Source organism: Engraulis encrasicolus, chromosome 3, assembly GCF_034702125.1.
Source record: "Engraulis encrasicolus isolate BLACKSEA-1 chromosome 3, IST_EnEncr_1.0, whole genome shotgun sequence".
Classification (NCBI taxonomy): domain Eukaryota; kingdom Metazoa; phylum Chordata; class Actinopteri; order Clupeiformes; family Engraulidae; genus Engraulis; species Engraulis encrasicolus.
Window position 1 is genome coordinate 16,968,991 of NC_085859.1, and position 17,043 is coordinate 16,986,033.

At 42.0% G+C, this 17,043-nt stretch overlaps 2 protein-coding genes across 7 annotated transcripts in view; one reads left to right on the forward strand and one right to left on the reverse strand.

Annotated features, from left to right (window-relative positions):
* Window positions 1-11,274: 11,274 nt before the first annotated feature.
* LOC134445786 (Rieske domain-containing protein) lies at window positions 11,275-16,443 on the reverse strand. Of its 6 annotated transcripts, none has more exons than XM_063194855.1 (4): window positions 15,868-16,443; window positions 13,726-13,911; window positions 12,567-12,601; window positions 11,275-11,839 (listed from the first exon to the last, which is right to left on the reverse strand). In XM_063194855.1, exons 2-4 carry the CDS (start codon window positions 13,880-13,882, stop codon window positions 11,573-11,575), a joined length of 459 nt encoding a protein of 152 aa, XP_063050925.1. In that variant the 5' UTR covers window positions 13,883-13,911; window positions 15,868-16,443; the 3' UTR covers window positions 11,275-11,572. The 6 variants fall into 6 exon arrangements, with proteins under 6 accessions (XP_063050925.1, XP_063050927.1, XP_063050924.1 ...); XM_063194857.1 differs by lacking the exon at window positions 15,868-16,443 and adding an exon at window positions 15,641-15,813; XM_063194854.1 differs by lacking the exon at window positions 15,868-16,443 and adding an exon at window positions 15,429-15,654.
* LOC134443897 (ubiquitin-associated protein 2-like) overlaps window positions 14,945-17,043 on the forward strand; it is a 33,461-nt gene continuing 31,362 nt past the window's right edge. The window contains exon 1 of the mRNA XM_063193431.1: window positions 14,945-15,069. Coding sequence (XP_063049501.1) covers window positions 14,945-15,069 — 125 coding nt within the window. The remainder of the gene's footprint in view (window positions 15,070-17,043) is intronic.

Below are 17,043 nucleotides of genomic sequence, written 5' to 3' on the forward strand. Positions count from 1 at the left end.
CGCATAGAATCTGCGTCCGTCCGTTTTCTGTCTATGCGAGTCCACGCCCCCCTCTCAGAGGCTATGCGCCCGTCGTCGAGCGCCTCGAAAAAATTCTAACTATCCGTCGGACGGACGCGGAGTACGCAGACAGAATGACATTATGATTGGTCGTCTCGCTACTTCCTTGTTCTGTTCTTGTGACAGCGCAATGCCAGTAGTTTGCGAGAGCAGAGCTGTATTCTGTTAAAAACTTTATTAATGCCTTGTGTGTAAATGTGTGTAAATACACGAAGCTAAGTAACAAACAATGCATCAGTTGAACACTCGTGGCACAATGCCTGCGGTTTTACTACCGTTCCTCCACCGAATGTAAACACACATTGGCAGAATCAACTGTCTTTATATGCTTGCATTTTCTGCTCGTGAAAACAGACTGGGTATGTCAAATAATGATACCACTGCATTGCCTTTGCAATTTGTGTGAAAATACCTAGCTAACCGGGATAGAAAGCAACATTGCTTAATAATGACCGCAGTGCTTACAATGTAGTGAAAGTAGCCTAATCGCGCAATTTCAAATGTGGCTGGCAACGAGACCTCGGACCTCGCAGAGCTCGCAGATGCATGAATACAAAATTGGTTCGTGGCCACTCCCACGCGACTTCTCACGCTCGCAGTTGCTGAAGTCTAATCTGACCTTAAGGGTCTATCAGTCCAGTTTTTATGCATCCAGTCTTTCCACTTTTTCTGCATAATCCTCTAGACCTATTGGTGGCGCACAGACAACTTCCGCTTCCTCCTAAATGTCAGCAATACCGTATATACCACTTTCCTTGGGGCGCCATTGGGGGCTGCCCCCTTGCACGGGTGAGGCATACATGCAATTTCCTTGTGTGCAGTGAACACTTGTGTGGTGTGGGTGCTGTGTCACTAGGCTAGTGACAATGGCCTCAAAATTTTGAGACACCCCAACCGGAGGTAGAACAAAACCCAATAATGTTTTTCCGCATCTCTAAGGTGTCCCATACATGAAAATGATTCTTGGCCAAAGTGATTTTAATGCTAAGCCTAAAAATTTCACACATTTCCATATGCACCTCCAAACAAAAAAAGCACCCAAAATGGGACTTCTCCGTATGGGAGTAGATATACAAAAAAACATGCAGAAAATTACCAGAAGCTCTGAGAGCTTTGAGAATTGGTATGATTGTGCCCAGGGGCTACCTGCACCAGATAGAAGTGGTTGTATTGGACCATCTTGATGTATGAAGGAGATATAGGCATTTAATCACACACCTAAAATAGGCGGAAAATGAAAAAAAGTGATATTTATACAGAATGTCATCATTTACATTGTAATTGCTTTGTCAGGGCATGTCATATGCACACATATGATATCTTGATGGAAAGGTGAGATTGTTCTGAATCCAGCAATACATCATATGTATATATTTTCTGAATATTAAAGATGGCATATCATTCAATGTATGAGGTGCCCAGAATGAAAAAAAAATCGAAAGCCAGTTACAGGACCTATTTCAATGCACTTAAGTGGTGACAGGAATGCTCACAATTGTATTACAGTAGGTTATATTACTTCAAATAAACTTATTATTAGTGTGTGGTGCTATAGATTATGCTTGAATGAAGAATCAGATTAGGGTGAAAATATATTTATCACTAGTGTATATATATACGTATACAGTATATATATCATTTCTTGCACATCTGTAGGTATTGTTAAGCTGGAAAATGCAGTGACTCCACCTACTTCCAATGCCTTGCAACTAGCTCATCAGAATATTGCATCACTCCTTTCAGGTAGATATGATAGAGGAAGGGGAAATAGAGTGGATGTTATTCAATTTGTTCAGAGATCTTTTATCTTCCACGAAGTGAAGCTCTCCAGTTCTTCTCCCATGAAAGAGCCAGCTATATATATATTTATATATTTATATTTCTTGCATCTGTAGGCTATTGTAAAGCTGGAAAAGATGAGATTGTGCTGAATCTATCATTACCTAATATGTTTATATATTCTCAACATTGATGATGGTACATCGTTCAATACATAATGTGTCCAAAGAAGAAAGAAAATGAACCAGTCCATTCCATAGATATAAAAGTTCAAAGACTGGTTCATTAATTAACCGTAGTGGTGCTCTGAAGGCTGGTATATATTTAAGTATAATGTTATTAACCAATACAACACAGTGAAGGAACTATATGCTATGAGGATATTTGTTCTTAAAACTTCCTTACAATGATAAAGCGTACCAGAGATACACTGCACCAACATACCACTGATGTATACAGGTATCGTAATGGCATTGATGAACCTAAATCAATAAAATCGATCAATCAATCAAAGTACATCATGATACAAAATTGCCATTCAATGTCCTAACGATTAGAGAAAGAGAAAAGAGAAGAAAGAATGCATTGTGTACTGTACTGTATCACTTAAGGCAGACGAGAATAAACCTTTTCACATTTCTTTTTAAAATAAGATACTATCGGGGCAGTTCTAATTTGGACAGGAAGCTGGTTCCAGCATTTTGCTTAATGACTAAATGCCATCGCACCCTGTCTAGATCTGGTCAGTATAGGGAATTTAAGTTCATTACATTTCCCTGACTCTTTTATCCAATGGCTACATTCAGTGTGTGTGGAAAATACAGAGTGCAGGCTTATACTGTATATAGGGTTATAAGAGTTGAGCATGAAGATAAATACTCCTAGAAGATATGTGTATGATATGTGTGATATGTGTGTTTTCAGCTTCTTAAAAGTTGAGGGGGATGACCAAACTCTTGTATCAGCTGGTAACTTGTCAGACCATTGGGATTACCTTGTCAGAGGCCAAGGCCAGACTGTTGGTGTTACAGTATTGCGAAGCAACATTACGTTTTAGTGCAGCCTCAGATAAAATGAAACAGTTCCTTCCAGGAGAGAATTGCACTCAAGGTACAGAACCTGAGTTGCATATTGGGTCAGGTACAGTCTGATTTTCTGTATATTGAACAGTGCAAAAGAGCATCAGTAATTTAAGCGTTTTTTTCAGAAAAGATGAGCAGTCATAAATAATAACACCCAGGTTTATGTAGCGTTTTCTGTGGTTGACCTCATGCCTTGCTTGATATAATGGCAGATGATGGTGGTGTTGCTTCATCCATGTGGCCAGGTCTGAGAGACAGGCAGATAGATGCATAGACATTGGAAAAAGGCGGAACCAAGACAATGCATTAGAGCATTCTAACACCCTATTTTTCCCAACTATTTATTGTAATTCAAGTTGTAGACATTGAAATGGTACAAAGGTAATTAGACATCTAGAGGTGAAAGAGATGTTCTGAAACGTTTGTAGTGTACACGCAGAAACTATGGAGTTATCTCGGTGGACAGACAGGTGTTTATCATCCAACATAGCAGGGAGCAGGGTGAGTGGACAACATTGCCCAGTGAGATGAGATAAAGATGGCAAAGACAGGGGGGCCTAGCACAGAACCTTGGTACCCCTGAGAGGATTTCAGTTGAGGGGTCTTGATCATGGCACATAAAGGAATGCCAAGTGTGGTCTACCTTCGATGCCTTGTTCCCAATTAATTGTATTAAGCCTACATTTAGCAAATGGACCAGGATAGATAACGTCATTACACTTCTGACTTGCACTTTGGTTGGCCCTTTCTTCCAGGTCCAGCCAAACCATTTGCTTAGCTGTAGAATATGATGTGGTTGCTGGATTGAAGTCTAGTGTATTTGACACACTGTTATTTCCCTTAGTTTAACAAACATACCCTGGCCTTACCTTTCCTCCTATTTGCCAAAATTAAATTGTAAAAATAAAACGATCTGCTACTGGATGAAGAAAAGTGTGAGACATCATAGTTCTTTACTTGGTCAATCCAGCCATATAGTCATCAGATGACATGGATAGGTTAAGTGAAATGTCACCAGTAGGCTACAGATATGGTGCTTTATGACTTCACTAACAATCAATGGCAGAAAGTGGATTAATCAATTTAAAACAAAAGCTATGAAACAAATAATTCACTGAATTCAATTCACTAACATGTGACATGATGGTATTAAGAGTGTAGTGGAAAGCGCGCACATCCAGCAGAAAAGCATCAGCAGGTGCCAAATCAAAAAACCTCTTTAGATCTATGAGCGAAACGTTGCTCCAAATAAATTAAGTCTTTTGCAAGCAGTGTGCAGATCCTTTCCCGCTCCTACATGATGGTATTAAGCCACACCTGAGTGATGTCAGGTAATGACTGAGTGAACTTAATGAAGAAGCTGTGCGTGGATCTATGAACTTTTGAATTCACTGAATATGTTTGCTTCCCCTCCCTGTTTATTACAGTAGGCTCATTAAATACATTGCCTTTGCTTCCTGCTGTCAGGCTTTGGTAATATACCATTTACCATTTGTATGTAAACATAAATCATTGCTCCTTCCAGGAGCAGTCTTTATTTATCACACTACCACCACCCAGCACCTCCTCCCTCCCTCCTCTCTATACTCACAGCAGACCTGGTTAAAGCCCATTAACTGGATAGGACATCACCAAGACTGCTTAAGAATTGTGGTGCTGAAGTGGCTGAGAGATAAACGACTTCAACCGGGAGGCCCTCCCTTCACACAGCATGAAGACAATGCTGTTACATACACTCAGACTGCAGTAAGTCATGCACTGGATCTAGTACAGTTTTCATACCAGGAGAAGGTTGGAGTGGATGATGCCATCACATACCTATTGCACAGGACATATAGTCATGTTCCTTTACTTTTCCAGCGCTTTCTACAACATCCAACCCTCCATTGGGAGAGAGGCTCCTGGGTTTGGATGCCCTCCTTGTGCACTTGATCAGGGACTACCTAACAGAGTGGCCACAGTTTGTCAAACTGAAAGATTGCCTCTTGGACACTATAGTATGTGGTACTACAGCAGCCTAGGGAACTGTGCTCCCTCCTCTCCTGTTCACTTTGTAGACATCGGACTTAAAGATGGCCTCTCAACGTCATTTAATTAATATTGCCGTGTTCCCAATTGTTATTGAATGTGTTACGCGTTGGTCCTGTTTTTAAAAACGTTCTGGTTGCTTTGTTTCAAGACGTTTTTGCAAGCTGGCAAGGTGGCTTGTGGAGAAACGAGAGAGTGTTCCGTGTTTCTCGTGGAAATGCATCTCTGATTGGCTCACTCCTCCTGCTCTCGAAGAAACGCGTCTCTGATTGGCTCAGTCCTCCAGTTCTAGGAGAGAATGTAATGGGAAACAGAGTCGCCACTTCCCCGGGTGGTACTGCACTATAGGGGCGCCAACGGAGGCGTGCAGGCTCCATTCAGGGCTGTGCTCTTTCGACAGCGACCCCTAGGCGAGCTGCAGGCACGGAGCAACCAGAGTGAGCAGGCTTTATGTATGAGGCTTTGTGCTGTGTGTGTACCTGAGAGTAGCAACCAGCTGATAGCTAAGCTAAGCTATGTTTCGGGCCACCAGACGTTGCTTGTTTTGAAAACAAGCAGAAAAAAATTACTGGACATGTTTTTAGATAAATGGGTCGATATAAACCTTTGTGGGCAACGCCTTCTTTCGACGTGACGAAACACAGAAAAGCTTTCGTGATTCGCTCGTTTCTCTGCATTATTTATGTAAATTGGGAAACACCGGGAAACACAGCCAGGAGAGTTGACGCACCGCTATGAGAGCCTTGCAAGTGAGTTTAACTTGGGGTGACCGTCCGATCTTCGAAAGGAGTGAGTAAAACTGAGTTTTATCGGAAGTTGGCCTTTAACATATTTACAACACAGGCACATACCACATGCAGACATTCTTGGATGATAATACAATTGTAGGCTGTATTAAGGCAGGAGGGAATACAGGAGTACAGGGCTTTGCAGTGGTGTAATGCACCTACATCTCCAAAAGTCCACCTTCATCTGCTTGGTCTTAGTGTTGAGGTCTAAGCCCGCTCTCCAACCAATCTCCATGGGGCACCTAAGTCTCCACCCCTTCCGGGCGGCTTGTGGGGCTGGGAACGCAAACACTTTTGACTGGGCTGTAATGGACTGATCAAAGCTATTTTCCGACCCACCTCGCATTTCCCCGTCGATCAGACATATGCTGTGCCTCAGAATTAATAACAACCAATGGTGTGCTTGTTGACTTCACTTGGCAAGCGATTTTTGAGTTGTGTGTGTGCAAAAATATGTAATTATTTGGACTACACAACAGATGTCGCATGTCCGACGTGCAGCCACTTAAGCCACGGTGCAGCGGTAGGGTTGGCTGTGCCTCGGTTCACGTCAGATAGGCCTATGCGAGGCGCACGTGTAGTCTCTAACACAGTTTTGCACAAAAGCTAAAATAACATTTCTTGCGTGTCGAAAATGAGTGGTCTTACAACGCAAATCTAAACCTTTCAAATTCACTGTCATCATATGTGAAATCCGGAGCACATGCCAAACGGGATGAGGATTTAGCTTGACTCGCTCCATTAACTCGCATTCAAAATTTTGAGCGCTCCAGCCCCACGGATCGGAAGTAGAAGGGCGTGACTTAGGTGCCCCATTGAGGTTGATGAAGTGGAGATTGTAAGCACCTCTAAGTATTTCAGGGTATAACAAGACAACAAACTGGACAGGTCAGCCAAAGATGCAGTTTACAAAAAAGTACTATTGGCTATACTTGTCTGCTATAACTCCTTAATATGTTCTATGAGGCTGCTGAAGTCAGTATGTGTCCTTTTCTGTGCAGTGGTGTGCTGGGGAGGGAGCACAATGAAGAGGGGGTATTGGGTGTCTTGAAAGACTGATAAGGAAAGCTGGCTCTTTCAGAAGAAGAAGAAATGGAGAGCTCCACTTTGTGGAAGATAAAAGATATCTGAACAAACTGAATAACATCCACTCTATTTCCCCTTCCTCTATCATATCTACCTGAAAGGCGTGATGCAATATTCTGATGAGCTAGTTGCAAGGCATTGGAAGTAGGTGGAGTCACTGCATTTTCCAGCTTAACAATATGCAAGAAATGATAAGTAATATACTGTAATACAATTGTGAGCATTCCTGTCACCACTAAAGTGTATTGAAATAGGTCCTGTAACTCCTTTTCGATTTTTTTCATTCTGGCCACCTCATACATTGAACGATATGCCATCTTTAATATTCAGAAAAGATATACATATGAGGTATTGCTGGATTCAGAACAATCTCACCTTTCCGTCAAGATATCATATGTGTGCATATGACATTCCCTGACAAAGCAATTACAATGTAAATGATGACATTCTGTATAAATATCACTTTTTTTCATTTTCCGCCTATTTTAGGTGTGTGATTAAATGCCTATATCTCCTTCATACATCCAGATGGTCAGATTCAACCACTTCTATCTGGTGCAGGTAGCCCCTGGGCACAGGCATACCAATTCTCAAAGCTCTCAGAGCTTCTGGTAATTTTCTGCATGATTTTTTGTATATCTACTCCCATACGGAGAAGTCCCATTTTGGGTGCTTTTTTTGTTTGGAGGTGCATATGGAAATGTGTAAAATTTTTAGGCTTAGCATTAAAATCACTTTGGCCAAGAATCATTTTCATGTATGGGACACCTTAGAGATGAGGAAAAACATTATTGGGTTTTGTTCTACCTCCGGTTGGGGTATCTCGAAAACGAAGGCCTTTTTGGGCCTATTGTCACTAGCCTACACAATGACAATGGGAGTTGGGGTTTGCCAATTGCTTGCAATTTTAGACTGTGTGTGGATCACCCTCTCTCTGTATGGGAAGTTTGAACATCTGTCATCAGGCAGAATGTTTAGGAGTTCCCACCCAAAGGACTAAACGTTACAAATGCTCCTTTATTTGCACAGCTATAAGTATAATAATATGTTGAACTTGCACAATTAATGCTTCCTCCTGCACTTTACATCCTTGCATGTTTTGCACATTGGGCTGGTATTTTAATCTCCATGTCTTGATCTGGCCTTTTAACTCATTATATCCCCGAAACGCGGAGCGTCGGGGATGTAATGGTTTTGCGTGCACCGCCGCCGCGCCCGCCGCGTCCGCCGCGTCCGCCGCGTCCGCCACGTCCACCACGTCCGCCGCCGCGTAAGGTCTTTCGTGTTAACGCGATAACTTTTGAACGGATGTTTGGATTTGTCGAATTTTTGTTTGGCCCATTACTTCTGACCGGGTGGATGGATTTGTCCCAGATTTGGTGTGTGAATGCTCTAGGGTAGGTTCATGAACTGATTCGGGTTTGGAGGTCAACAATTTCAAGATGGCCGAATTCAAGATGGCCGAATTTTTGTTTGGCCCATTACTTCTGACCGGGTGGATGGATTTGTCCCAGATTTGGTGTGTGAATGCTCTAGGGTGGGTTCATGAACTGATTACAGTTTGGAGGTTAACACTTTCAAGATGGCCGAATTCAAGATGGCCGAATTTTTTGTTTGGTCCATAACTTCTGACCGGGTGGATGGATTTGTCCCAGATTTGGTGTGTGAATGTTCTAAGGTAGGTTCATGAACTGATTACAGTTTGGAGGTTAACACTTTCAAGATGGCCGAATTCAAGATGGCCGAATTTTTGTTTGGTCCATAACTTCTGACCAGGTGGATGGATTTGTCCCAGATTTGTTGTGTGAATGTTCTAGGGTAGGTTCATGAACTGATTCGAGTTTGGTGGTCAACAATTTCAAGATGGCCGAATTCAAGATGGCGAATTTTTGTTTGGCCCATTACTTCTGACCGGGTGGATGGATTTGTCCCAGATTTGGTGTGTGAATGCTGCAGGGTAGGTTCATGAACTGATTCGAGTTTGGAGGTCAACACTTTCAAAATGGTGGAATTTTTATTTGGCCCATAACTTCTGACTGGGTGGATTGATTTGCCCGGTAACTCCTTAATTTAATGGTTCATCATTTCAGTGAATCTACCATATCAGGTAGGCCTACAGTGTAATAACCAGTGTAACAATATGTAATACCATGTAATACTAGTGTAATACCAGTGTAAAAATAGGCAATACCAGGTACAGTGTAATAACCAGTGTAACAATATGTAATACCATGTAATACTAGTGTAATACCAGTGTACAAATATGCAATACCATGTAATACCACTTACACACAAATAGCCTACATGATATAAGTACAAAATTGGTACATGGTGTCACACTGGTATGACGTGGTATTAAATATTGTTACACTGGTTATTACACTGTACCTAATGTGGTATATCCACTGTAATAGTGAACCATTAAAACAGTGTTACCATTTGCCCCATTTTTTCCTTAATTTTCACAATAGTCATTTGGTTTTAAGCCTATGCACGTCATTGATCTATGTATAGATATTAAATATATTTATTTTATATTTTGTATTTATCATAAACGTTCATGAAAAGGTGGACGGGAGTGGTAGGAATGATTGGGGACTGGAAGCGTCGCGTTTCGGGGATATACCTTAAGCAGTCGAAGGCGACTGCACAGGCAGTCTAGTTATTTTATCCTCTTACTTCATATCTGTTTTCATTTTATTGATTTTTAAGGCTGTACATTGGTCCCAGTCTTATGTCCATGTGCTGTGTTGACCCCAGGTCCCTGGCTTTATGTTGTGTTGTTTTTGTTATTAGCCTATAGTTGTTGTCTGTCCTTAATGTTTTAAATACCTGCTACTAACCTAATTTCCCCTTTGGGGACAAATAAACTTGAACCTGAACTTGATACAGTACTGTGTAACAGTGTTTGCCCCCTGACTGATTTTTCACTGTTTTTGCACCTTTGTCACGCTTAACTTTTCCAGATCATCAAACAAAGTTTTATATTAAAGAAGGAAAACCCGAGTAAGTAAACATAAAATGCAGTTTGTGATCATTTTGTTTTATTTGTGAACAGAAAAATGCCGTCCAAACCTTAATGATCCAGAGTGAAAAAGTAATTGCCCCTTTTGTTAAATGATGAGATAACTGATTATTCATATTATTGTGGCCACACCCACAGCACTTTGGTCCTGATACCTAACAGACCATTCAAATCAAGAAATCATTTAAATCAGCGGTGGTGAACCTACTGTATATGTGCCGTTTTATCTGGCCCCCGATATAATTGTAATGTTATTCAGCTTCACATGAAATATGACATATTTTGTACAGGAATCTTAGAAAATGCATTTGCAATACAATTAAGTTATATTCAGGGAACCTAGAGAAGGTGGTATTTGTTTAAAAGGTGCCTTCAATATATGCCTAAAGTGAAGGGGAAAACCCTGGTTCGTGTTCATAGTACGGCCCTCTGAGGACTTTAACGGCCCTTGGATGAATTTGAAGTGGCCCTTGGAATGAAAAAGGTTCCCCACCCCTGATTTAAATAGAACCTTTCTCACAAGGTAAAGCAGTAAGCAGTAATATGATTAAACCCATGATCTCATGCAGTGATCAATCAAATTCAGAAGCCAATTGGAATAAAAGTAATTCACATGCCTCAGTCTGGAAAATGTTACAAAGACATTTCCAAATCTTTAGGACTTCAGCAAAACACGGTGAGAGCCCTTATCCACAAATAGAGAACGCATAATGCACTGATGCACATTCCCAACAGTGGCTGCTGGCTGACTAGAATTATCCCAAAAACAGTGAATTCAAGAAGTCAGAAAAGAACACAGAACAATATCTCATTGACTGGAGGTCTCAATTACCTCAAGAAATGGCACTGTTCATGGCTCAGAAAAGAAAGAGTCCCAGTCCTAGTCAGATCCCACACACATCCTATTCATTTGGGCAGTGTGCAGGGTCAAAGTGTTAAGTTCATTAAGGGTACGGAAGAACCGCACACCGATGCATCTGCCGAAGACCATGTGAGGTCGAGAGTCGTCCACTATTTCTCAATGTCAAGTGTTCTAGCCTTGCTAGGACATGAAACGCCCAGTGAACTCTGTGGAGCATCCAATCACTAGCCATTTCATGTCCTCGCAAGGCTAAAGCACCTGACACTGAGAAACAGTCGTTGTGTATAATAAACTGGGAGAAGCAACAGTGTGCGGATCTATCTTTGATGATTATGTTAAATCCAGCACCTGTTTAATTGGATGTGTGTACATTCTAAACACTACTAGTGTTCATGACTCAACCATAAGACAGAGGCTACAGGCAGAAATGACATGCATGCCAGAGACTCTATCTCAAAGTCAAGGATCCTGGGCTTGCTAGGAAGTGAAACGCCCAGTTATCGGATACTCTTTGGCTAATTCCTCGGAGTATCCGATAACTGGGCGTTTCACGTCCTAACAATGCCAGGATCCTTGACTTTGAGATACAGCCAGAGATTCAAGGCATAAGAGAAATTTTAGGAGAAAAGTAGACATCAGTAATCAAATCAGCATTTAACTGACCAGCTGATTCAATTATAACAAAAACAAGACTCAACAAGTCAACAGACAACCGTCCACACAACCCCCGATACTGCAGAATGATATTTACATTTAGACTGTTATCTCATAAATTACACAGAATGTAACTTAAAAAATAACAGAAAATAAAAACTTTGAACATCACCGATTGTATGCTATTGTCACCTTTTCTTTGGTTGTGTTACGTTTTAGCAGTTGTAGTCCGGAACCTCTCTGTCTGATAGAAGTCCGATTCGATTGGCTCAGCAGAAGTGTTCATGGTAACGTAGACGTAGCCATCGCTTTCGGAAACGGGGTGTACCCTCTGTTTCACACCCTTGGAGCGCCAGGGCCCTGGGCGGGGGGGCCTGACTGTGGGATCCACAGACTGGTATAGTCCTTCTCCCTCGGACAGAGTGATCTTGTACTTGTGCCAGGGGCACACAATGCAGAGTCGTCCACCGAATTCCTGAAGTTACACGGTAGAGTGGAGTTACTTTGTTGATCTCAAGGGGAAATTAAGTTGTCAAGTAATGTAACTTACAAATAATTCACATAATAAACATGCACATTGCAGACAGGTTAACATTTGCACACACATTTAGACAGATGAAAGTTCAAGAAAAAGACATTTCAAACATAATATCCTGACGAGGTGCGGTGGACAAAAAAGTCTCCTAGGGGCCACAAGTGTTGTCAAGTGTTGTTGAAGTGTGCATTACAATGTAATATTACAAGTGAAAATAATAACAAAAAGGGAGAGGGAAAACCACAATATTGCAAAAGATGCACTGTGTAGGATGGTGGTCGGAGTAGGTTTTACAACTAACCTGCTCATTAGCTGCATCAGCTACAACTATCTTTCTGGAAATTAAAAATGGCGGATAATGGAGAAGAGCCCCCTTTCCATGTCAGAAGTGTGCAATTTTCCCAGTCATAATGAATACTTAGAATTTGATGGTGGTGGTAAGCTTTTTTATGAAATAGGGAACATTTGTAAATGGGCAGCATGCATTCTGGAAATAAATTACTCAAAATATCACACAGTGCACCTTTAAGAGAAGACAAAGAATGTAGCTAGAGTAATTACACCGGGAAGTATTTTGACAATTCTTGAGTAGATCAATTGAATCAGACAAGATAACTCCATTAGAAATGTATCTCTTACAGAGTTGTGGAAAAGAGGACGTGCTCACCTCAATGTCTGCATTCTGCAGAGGCCCTCCTGCATCTAAGCCAATCACACAGTAAAATGGGAAAATAATGAGAAAGTGTGAATGTGAGCAGCACACCCATAAAGGATATTTGTGTTCCTTATTAAACTTCTTTAATAGGTTTCTTAAAACTGGTGGGAGTCAAATATATTTTTTTTACGACAAGCTTAAAAAAGGATTCCCATTCATTTAGGTATTTATTAGAAAATGTGAAGTCTCGACATCTAAATGATACCTTGGTTTATACTCAGAGCAAAGCATTCTTCTGTCTAGGCTTATTTTTACTGTGATGCACTGACTGAAAACTGTCCTTAGATATCCTGATCAAAGACCGTCCGCTATTCATGTAATAACGGCTAATGGTCAGTCTAACCATGCAAAAACAAGTACTATAATATTATGAAAGGAGAATTCTGGCCAATTTCATAATGTGGTTCCAATGACCGCGTTCGTGAGGGTGCATTGCTGTGCAGTGCGCATGCACACTTTGCCATCTCAATGCAACCACAATGCATCATCATTTCACATTGCTCATACGTACTGCGCTGCACAGACTGCGAAGCAATGCACCATCACGAACGTGGCCATTGATCACGTTACAATTGACTTGTCAGTACCTGACGACGTGTCGTTTTTTTTTGTTCAGCCCTTTCAGAAACCTAAGTCATTCTAATGGGGGCATGGTTTGTTTTGAAACAACCATCTTGACATACCTCAAATATCATCCCAAAAGTTATCAGCAGACACCTTACAGAACAGTAGTAAGTTTTAGTATAATATGTGGACACTTTTACACTTTTTTTAATTTTTTTTACAAAATATAAACAAAGCCATGCTCCCATTAGAATGGCCAGGACCTCAGAAAAGATTGAATAAAAAAATGCTGTGTTGTTTCAAGTCAAGGGTGGCATGAGCAATACTGCAACTTTCAAAATTGGCCGAAATTCTCCTTTAATAATACACAAGGCCGGATTAGGATGGCATGGGGCCCCTAGGCTTCAGGTTCCAGTAACCCCCCCCCCCAAATTTATATAGACAGCAGCATCACTGCAGCCATATCTAGCCTGTGTGTTAATCCGGCTCCTAGTACAGTATAGTATGATGCAGGGGCCCAGAAGGAGCAGTGGAAATCTGTCCTTACGGTAGCAGCGCACATCCAGAGCATGGAATTCTCCCTCATGGTAGAGAACCAGTATGTCCCTGCCATCCACCGGCATCACCAACCGCTTGGCCCGAATGATGTCCTCTCTCTTGCCAACGCAATGCTTAGTACGTTGCGCGTCTTCTTGATCAGACATGGTTTCCCTCTCAGCTTATTTCAAGCATCCTGGATAGGACATGACAAAAAAAAAGATTAATGTGCAAAGCCTTGTCACTTCACATCCACACAGCACATATTTTTCTATTTGTTAAGCACTTTGAGCTGTAGGCCTATGCTTTATATGAAATTGTGCTATACAAATATAAATCGTTATTATTACAGCAGTCAAACTCACTTAAGAAATTAAGAAATCATTCTTCTGCATAATTATTTTGCCAATTGGAAATTGGTCCCTGTTATTGTTAATTAATTAGCAGGTCTTTGCCTGTCATAAATAAGCGTGTTGTCTCTTTGTGTGGTTCTGTTGTGATCTTTGACCAGTTCATTGCAATATATTTCCAAACAATCACAACAAATAGGGGGCATGAGCCCACTTTGTAGGCTAAACACATCTCTTCAAGCATGTTCAGCAAAAAGTAAACATTTGATTCAAGTAGTGTTTCTCTTCTTGAGAGAAAATATAAGATGTGATGTCTTCAGACATAGAATGACTGTGTGCGCCTCTGTTGGGCAGAGTCTGCCCTCGCCTGGTTAACCCCAGACCATCTCTCAAGTGCTTTTCTGATCGTAATAACTACAGAAGGCCAACAAAGCGGCGTGGTATGGGATTTCCACCACTCACTGCCCGGTACACCACAGTATGAAAAGTTCCTTTAGTTTCCGGTAGTTTTGCCTTTCGTGATAGGAAAATATGAACGAGAAACATACCTACGTGGTGACATCTACAGATGTTCAGGAAAACCCTCAAAGAAAAAACCTTTCTATTACATCCCCGTGCGTCTCTTAATCAACAAAAGTAAACATCCATCAGCAGGCAGGCGTCTCTTCTTCACTGTACTATTTCAAGTTGGCAAAAGAATGATGATCACACATCGCCCTCTGTTGAAAGTCCGTGAAAATAACAGTGTCAGGTCTTGACTATAGTTTATATTTTCTTTCGCGCTTCCCTCTCGTTTTAAGTGCCAAGGTTCTGTTCAATAAAATTGATTTAATATGTTATTCCAGTATGTGTCTTAAAAACGTCGACACAATTAATATTATGCCCACAGTTTTGACTAGTGACTCACCCGCATCGAAGGGGGCGGTGTTGGACTCATGGCTTCCGCAGACTGTGGTGTGTCACGTGACTTTGATCAGTGCTGCCAGTGCGGAGCGTGTGTGCAGGTAAGTTAGAGACAGGATGACTGTTTAGAGTCGTAAAATGCCTCTGTTTACGTCTATTCGGCGTTAACATTGAATAAGAAATTGAACTACCACTGTACTGTTTGGCAGTGTACGAAAAGGTTTACTTTATTTTGAGTTGTTTTGAACAGACACTTACTGTCATGTCTACGGCTAACGTGCTTGCTAGTTAGCTAGCTATCTTGTAGCGCAACAGTGCTATTATTAGGAGCAATCTCAGTTAGGGAGCTGCCCCAGCAAGTAGCTTTTTCCCAGCTCTCGCTGTGTCGCATGTCCAATCTCACGCTTTGGTGAGCTTCTCTCACTGCTAAGCTACACGGTGCTGGTCTTGGTCCCTTCACCTGTTGTTGTCCATGTTGTCTACACGTGTTGTTTTTCCTCCATACTTTTAAGTGGCAGCTGGTTAGCCAGTGTCCCGCTAACTAGCAAACTTTGGCCCACTGTCGTAGTAGCTCTTTGTTGCTGGTAAAGGTTTTAGGGAGCAGTGGACCAGTGTTTGTCCCTGTATTCCTGTCGGGAGTCTAAATAGATGACCAGTGTCACTGGAACGTACCAGCAGAACATTAAACTGGGTAAGATAGCGGTCGGCAATAACTTAGTAGAGAACAGGGAAGGCTTGTCGAATGCATCGTGTTTGTTTTCATCTCCATAACCGACACAACTCCGTTACCTAGTCAGCAAAGCCTCTGGGCGACCTTCTTCTGTGGTCTGAGCGCATGAGGTCTAAACAGGTGATTTCCGTTTTAAGATCGCCAGTTTCGAGGAAACTATTTGTTGTACCTGGGGTGTAAAACGCTTGCGAGTTGTCCAAAATAGTTTCCGGGATTTTAATTAGTCTGTTGTGCGGGAGAATTCTTGCTAGTTCAGCACAGTGCCCGGTTGAGCTAAGCATGCTAGGATAACGCTGTTTTCATGCTGCGTTCCGACATGATGGGTGCTGGGTGGGCCCACAGCTGTTCAAAGCCATAAAGCTCTCACGATGCTTTATTTACAGGCAAAGATCTCAGCCTTAACCTAGATCCAAAGAAGCAACGATTCACAAGCACCAGACTAGTGTGTTTGCCTGGAAGTTATATCAATGGCTGCTATCTGTTTCAACTTTGGCTTCTGAAACTTAGCAGACCTGCTTGAACTTGTTCTGTGTGGGTTTTTTTTGCCAAGACATCGAATCTCCCAAATAGCCATGGAAATAGCTATAGTCAAACTCTGAAAGAACCGTCGCAGCAAAAAGCGAGCGACTGTTGCTGTGTTGAAGGGGGCTTGTCACCTGTTGGTGGTTCTCGGGTGTCACTTTTTCGTTTGTTTCTCTACATCTGTTTGTGCAATAACTACGGAGTTATTCCTGAGGAGTGTGCAAGGGGGATGAAGTGTGTGTGTGTGTGTGTGTGTGTGTGTGTGTGTGTGTGTGTGTGTGTGTGTGTGTGTGTGTGTGTGTGTGTGTGTGTGTGTGTGTGTGTGTGTGTGTGTGTGATGGTTGGTGAGGAGGGGGTGGTGTCCACTAAACTGTAAGGGAATCCGTTCTGACCTTCTGTGGAAGACTATATATAAACCGCCTCCACGCCGGGGTGGGGAGGGACCCACAGTGCAGCAGTGTACAGCCAGCCACCCAGAAAGCCAGTCAGTGCTGTGTGACACACTGGGTGCAAGCGAGCCTGTTGCCAACCGATGGCAATACTGAGGAGATGACTTGGAAAGCTATACATAGCTGAGCGTTGTACTCTTTAGCAACACCAGTGGCTGCCCAAGGGGCCTTGGTCCAGTACAAACTATTTTGCTTCCAGTGTAGTTGAATGACGTTCAGGGTCCAGACATCGTTGTCGTAACTGCCGAGGTCCTGTTTGAGTGAGTGAGTGAGTGAGTGGTCGATCAACTGCTGAGGTCCTGTTTGAGTGAGTGTGTTTGTGAGTTGGTTGATCACCTTGTGACCTGTCTCCTTTCTTTGTGTCTTTGTTTCAG

Coding starts and splice junctions, on each gene's coding strand:
- LOC134445786 (XM_063194855.1), bottom strand. CDS start 13,882: ATGTCTGATCAAGAAGACGCGCAACGTACTAAGCATTGCGTTGGCAAG. Junction 12,602..13,725: donor TCTGGATGTGCGCTGCTACC/GTAAGGACAGAT, acceptor TGATTGGCTTAG/ATGCAGGAGGGCCTCTGCAG. Junction 11,840..12,566: donor TGCAGAATGCAGACATTGAG/GTGAGCACGTCC, acceptor GTGTAACTTCAG/GAATTCGGTGGACGACTCTG.